Source organism: Lynx rufus, unplaced genomic scaffold, assembly GCF_022079265.1.
Source record: "Lynx rufus isolate CCGP_SWC_20201006 ecotype Redwood Valley unplaced genomic scaffold, mLynRuf1.p SCAF_1, whole genome shotgun sequence".
NCBI classification, from domain to species: domain Eukaryota; kingdom Metazoa; phylum Chordata; class Mammalia; order Carnivora; family Felidae; genus Lynx; species Lynx rufus.
In genome coordinates, this window is record NW_025814823.1 from 59,002,338 (window position 1) to 59,008,756 (window position 6,419).

Sequence of the window (6,419 nt, forward strand, 5' to 3'; positions counted from 1 at the left end):
ATTTATGCACTAATCATATTTACAATTGAGTATCAGTAGCATTTTAAAAATATCCCAAGGAAAAAAAATGAACTTTGAGCACAAATGACATACCTTAGTTCACAGCAGCATTGACAATAAGATTGTCCACACAAAATGTGCAGAAAAACCAAAAAAGTTTGCCTATTTATCCACCTGAACTATTAATCACTCCTATTTTCAAATTCAGAAAGCATAGCAGTGGTATTTTTCTAACCCTCAAATGAAAACTTTGAAGTCTTGGGCTCCTCATAGCCTACTAATTCAACCTTCTTTTTTTTCTTTACTATTACTAGTGGTAATTTTGAAGTTCCAGTTCCTTTTGCCTTTATTTCAAGAAAATTAGGTGTATCTGACAATGTACATTTTTGTGGTATATACTGATTATATAAACAATATATTCCTTACATATTATAATAACTACATACACAGGTATAGCTTTTAAATGACAAAACCCAATTCTATTTCATTCACTGGTAAAGTAATTCAAGGAAATAAGGGTTGCTTAAAGACTCAACCCTCTTAGATGTGCAAGAGGACTCTTCTGAAACACTTTTAAGTATATGGAGAAATATTACTATAATCCTTGGATGATTTACATGCAAGGATTTATTTTATCGGGGGTAGGCAAAATTGCCCAAAGACAATGCAATGGCTTCTCCCAATGATCCCTGAGTTTCTTTTTCTTCTTTTTTTCCCATAGGATTACTGCTGTGCTTTAGTTCTGATTGATGACACACTCATGTAAGGCACTTATTTACAAGGATTGGACTCAAGACAGAATCACAGCATTTCTGCAAAAGCCCCAATCTCTCCATCTATGTTTGCTGCTCCAGAACTTCTAAGTAGTCAGGTTCAGCATGTAAGTTAGCTTTAAGCTCAAAATACTCATTTTTAGTCTGTTCCACTAATACCTTCCTGGGCCTTGAGTACATTAAAGTCTCCATTAATTTTAACTCTTCGTGGGCTCCAGGATAATGTACCTCCATGTCAGGCTGGAGTTGAGCAATGTTCTTCCTTAGGTATTCTGTAATTCCCAGTTGCTGAAGTTCTCTTTCTTTCTCTAAAATGTTCCTATATAATGAACTGGCATCCTGAAAAGATAAAAATTCAGTTGATTGGTCTGTGGTTTTGTATTTCATATTTGACCCTGTGAGTGGTGAATGATTTTCCCGTTCTAAAAGACTTCTTTGGAGATGTTTCGCATCACTTCCATCTTTCTCATTCCTTTCTTCTTCATCTTCCAAATGCTTTGGGCCAAAGGATGGACTTCTATAGACATGAACCATGGGACTCACCATGTGCTGCTCATAGAGTGATGCAGTGGGTCTCTCAGTAGTGTGGTGAGTTGTTTTATGGCCATACATACTATACTGGAGATGGACTGGACTGTTGTCTCTCATCTGCTCATCAGCTTGTTTCTTTTTGTATCTTCTCCTGCGGTGGAGAACAAGAACCACTATCCCTGCAGCACAGAACACAATGGTTATGAACACAATCAGCAGTCCTAGTATTAGAACAGAGAGTGGTACAGCATCAGTAAGTGATCTCAAAATAGTATCGGCTGTAGTTGTGGTTGCAGGGGTACTGACAATTATGTAACTAGTTTGAGTTGGCAGGGATGGGTTATTGACTAAACCAGGGCAAAGAAGTTCACTAGTTAGTGCTTTTAATTCCTTTTTGTCCAGGTGCTCTGGAGAGGTGCAGAGGATGTCATCTGTTACTGTGTTCTTACTTAGTTTTTGTAGCCATTGTTGCAATCCAACCAGGTCACAGGAGCAATCCCAGGGATTGTCCTCAAGGTCAATCTGAGTCAATAAGTCAAGGTCATCCAAGATATTACTTACAGGGAGATGGGTAAACTGGTTTGTTTTCAGGTTTATCCTTGTTAGGGAAACCCCTGAAAAAATATGTGGTGGTAAAACTTGCAGGAGGTTGTTATTTAAATAGAGGACTTTAAGTTTAGGCATTGGGTTAAAGGTCCCTGGCAATATTTCCTTAACTGCATTGTATTCAAGATATAAGTATTCAAGATTGTGGAGACCAAGGAACATGCCTCTACTTAATTTGGTCAGGTGGTTACCATTTAGATAGAGCTTTTGCAATCTTGTCAGATTCATAAATGAGCCTTCCTCAAGAACCTCAATACGATTATTTCCCAAGTGAAGCATTTCCAAAGTGAAGTATTCCACTAGATCAGACTTCATTAATGTATGGATAATATTCCCTGCTAGCACAAGCTTTCTCGGATTTTGTGGAGGAGGTTTTAGATCTGATAAGCTTTCAATATTGCGCTCCTGACAGTGTACTAGAAGTCCTGATGGGGATAGTACTTTGCAGTTACAGGGAATAGGACAGTAGGGTCCTGGGAGTTGAGTGAATGGCTTTGTAATATAGGGTATCAAAACTGGTACTTTGGTGGTTGGTTTTGAAAGAGGTGTGGTTTTGGTTGACACGTGACTTTCACTCATTGAAGAAGTTGCTGCCAGATGCAACGATCCTGATGGATCCTCGTGTTCTTCATACACTGGTGGGGTGGGGCAAATTGATTCCTTTTTCAGTCTGCTTAGTATACTTCCTTTGAAAAATGGAGGGCTGTTGCAGACGACATCACCAATTACAGACTGTGGAGGCATGTTTTCCAACCAAATTTTTAGCTCTAATAAGTCACAATTACAGGTCCACTTATTGTCCTCCAATTGGAGGTCCAATATCCGGCCAATGTGTTCTAAAAAGCCAACATAAGGCAATGTTTGCAACTGATTTCCACGAAGATCTAGATGGGTTAAAGGAACGAACCGAAATATGTTTGGAGGAAGACTCTCAATGGCATTGTCATTTAAAATTAACACTTTAAGTCTGTTAAGCTTGCTAAAGGCACTTGGTTCAATCACTGTAATGAAATTGTTATCTGCTTGGAGGAATTCCAGGTTTTCCAGTCCATGGAAGGTATCCTCTTTGAGAATTTCTAATGAATTGTGATTGATATGAAGTTGCTTAAGAAGGCCAAGGCCATTAAATGCACCAGACTCAATATCTGCAATATTGTTAAATCCAAGGTGTATTGAGATAGCATTGGTAAGCCCAGAAAAGTCATTTGTGTGAAGCATTGTCAAGCCATTATTTAATAAACTTAGGTGGAAAGGTCGTGATGGTGGTACACTTATTTGGGATAACTTCTTGATACCTTTTTCTTCACAATTTATTAGCATTGTGCCATCTTTTTCCTCACAATTGCAAAGAGAATCACAAGAACCTCTGGTCGAGGACATTGGAGTTTGGGACTGTGAAGATATGCAGGCAAGGAGAGATGAATATAAGAGATGAATCCACAGCTTCATGTTGTCGTGTGATGAAATCTGATTCTGTAAAACAAAATGCAATAGCAATGCACTTTAGTGGGCAGAGGGAGGGAGGAGATGAACCTCACAATCACAAAATAGAAGGTTTTCCTCCAAAAGGAAAAAAAAATATTACTCTGAAACTATGAATACCTTCTGCAGCTACATTTTCTTTTATTTTTTTTCTAATACTATGACAAGCATGTTTTGCTTTACTTTGAACTTGCCCTGTGATAAAAATACAAAATTTAGGTCAAGGAGAATTTTAAATTTTATATCATCAGTGGTATTCACATTTGCCAAATAAACTGCATTTTAATAGACGAGAGAGGTGCTGCTTAATTGGGCCCTTTTGATATGATGTAAAGGTGTGTATTTGAGAAGATGCTGATTTTTTTTTTTTTACACAAAGTTGATGAATCTAAGGCTGAAGGATTACAATATAAGACAAATACATGATATTAGCCAGAAGCAGAGAATACTGTAGGGAATGCAAAAATGTTAGAAAGAGTAAGAAAAAATGTATGTATATATGTATGCACATATGCATTAATAATGCAATTCCTTTATTTATTTATATTTTTGAACTGGACGTTACAATGTAACATCTAATACTTGTGTCTGTGTTTTAACCTGTTTTGATGATTGGCTCAATTTTATCATCTATTTAAAAACCTTGAGGAAAATAAGTCTCTGACCATGTAAGATGGTAGTTCACTATGAAAAGAATTTCATTTTAACTATGCTGTCTAGGGCACTTTGTATAAGCTTGATAGTATTAGATACATATGGTTAAGAGTGCCCATTAAAATTTCACTTGTCGGACTGTATACTGAATTTCTAAAGGTAGGATATTTCCTGCTGCTTTTAAATTGTTATGTATGAGGTTAATATCATAACCTTGAAGAAGAAAAGCTGAGCTTTGTAACACATTTCTAGCTGCTGTAAATGAACAAGCAATGCCTCATATAAACTTCTAGCAAATGACTTTCTAACAAGGTCTTAAAATAGGCTTTAGGGCACTGAATGTCATCACATAATTAAACAGTGGATCTCCTTTATAATAAGGCTTAAAGTCACAAACAATGAACTCTACAACAAACTGCACGATCCTGAAACACTTGAGGATACCTCTAATTAGGTAAATAAAAAATGACAGTTCAGGATAACAGCATCATATATTCCAACTTCTTAAAAATTTAAGACATGCAGCTGAAATAGCAATTTTTTTAAAAAGATTTAACTCTGAGAAGCCAGCAGTGACAAGATAAATACATGTAACTCCAGTGGTGTTTAGTGGCATTTCTTTCCTTCAAATAGTATATCTTAAATTCATATAAATTAAATTGAAAGGTAAATAAACACCGTATCTCAAAACTCTTCAACTTTTCCAAATGGTATCTGCTTCTATTTACTTTTAATGGAATGTGAACAATAACTTTGAACCTAATTAACATTCACAATCAGATAGAACGTTACCAAACCCCAATCAAGAATCCTTAAAAAAAAATTTCATCCCATGAAAATACATTGTTTTATTGAAAACATATCTAGTATGAAGTTTCTGAATGGTAAAAGGCAGCTGAGGAAATAAAACAGTATAGTGCCTTTCTATATGAAGGAAAAGTTAGCAGATTAAATGTTTCCATGGGGAAATTGATTTTAAACAGCTCAGAGTCTATGTTTAGAATCCAACGGTTTGCAGTTGGGAGTCTTCAACTTGTGGATTAGCTTCCACAAACACTAAAAGTACTTCTTCATAGATTACTAAGAAATAATATTATTCATTTCACCAGTCACATCATCTTGAGAAAACAATAAATAACTTCCAAATGACAATCTCTGGTTATTTTTTTAAAATCTTATATTCATTTTATGTTCTTCAAAATGTCCTAGGGAACAGTTTGCAATCTTTTCAGAAATGCACACAAATTTGAACACTGGTTCCATATTGACAACATCTGATCCAATGTTAAAGAGGTCAAAAATATGTATTTTCAAGTCAGGAAATAATAAAAGTAGCCAACAAAATACAAAGAGTCTTTTAATATTCTGCTTATGTTTTAAAATCAGCAATGGTGTTTGGAAGTGCTCTCTCCTTCAGAAGGCATACATACTTAGTTTCCAACAACACACTGCATGCCATGAAATAAATAGTGGCATCTTATATTATTTGCTCCTCTGTGCAGCCAGCTGTTGGACTGTCTGCTGCTCAGAGAAAACAGGCAACTGCTACAGCATTAGTTGTGCCCATGAGTAGGAATGAAACTGGATATCTTTTAATGCAAAGTTATTTTTTTAAAGGACAAACACACAAATTGAATCACTTTAAGATAATGCAAAAATAGGCATTCGAAAAGCCTGAAAACATTCATCTTACCTGTAAAGCAGAGACTCTTCCTGACGTTATCTGTAATGCACAGCTGGAAGAGATGTTCAAAGTAAATTCAGTTTCCTTACTAAAAAAGAAAACACCAACCACCACGTACTTTCTTCTCAAATTTCACTTTTTGGCAGGTCCCATTGCTTCATAAAGTTAAAAACCTCTGCTCAAAGACCAAATGCTGAGCATTTCATTGAAAATATTTCAGGCAGAGTGCATGCTAGATCATCCTGAAGCAGTTGCCTTTTTCCCCAATTAAAATTCACGGCATACTTCACAGCTATGCTGACTTTTTTTGCATATAGTTAACCATTTGCAAGCTGCTGAACACAGGAAATAAACAAGATGTTTCACAGAGCTGGGATTGATCACTCTTGCTTTCTTAGGTTGTAGATCCAAGCTGCAGCAGTGTTCTCTTTCCTCCCTTTCTAGTCTTTCTTGTTAGCTCAGTTTGTTATTAGTCAGATTGCCAAGGGCTGGGAGGTAGGCGTAAATAAAGAGACTTCTTGGCTTTTGACTCAGCCTTTAAGCCCTTCCCCAGCAGAGCGCTTTACCCTGCCAGTGTCATTTAACACAAGAGACAGCTCCACCTTGGGACTGCTCAACTCCTCCTCTTTCTGCAAATGGCCTTTCCCCTCCCTTTCAATACCAGAGAGAGTGCAAGTAAATTTTGGTGG

The 6,419-nt window shown here is 36.5% G+C and overlaps 1 protein-coding gene across 1 annotated transcript; it reads right to left on the reverse strand.

The window, feature by feature from the left end:
• Nucleotides 1-836: 836 nt before the first annotated feature.
• Nucleotides 837-5,775, reverse strand: SLITRK6 (SLIT and NTRK like family member 6). Its single transcript, XM_047072622.1, has 2 exons — nt 5,740-5,775; nt 837-3,383 (listed from the first exon to the last, which is right to left on the reverse strand). The coding sequence occupies exon 2, from the start codon at nt 3,357-3,359 to the stop codon at nt 837-839; it is 2,523 nt and encodes an 840-aa protein (XP_046928578.1). The 5' UTR covers nt 3,360-3,383; nt 5,740-5,775.
• Nucleotides 5,776-6,419: the final 644 nt, after the last annotated feature.

What these genes read in the sequence shown, in the direction of transcription:
- SLITRK6 (XM_047072622.1), bottom strand. Translation starts at nt 3,359, where the DNA reads ATGAAGCTGTGGATTCATCTCTTATATTCATCTCTCCTTGCCTGCATA.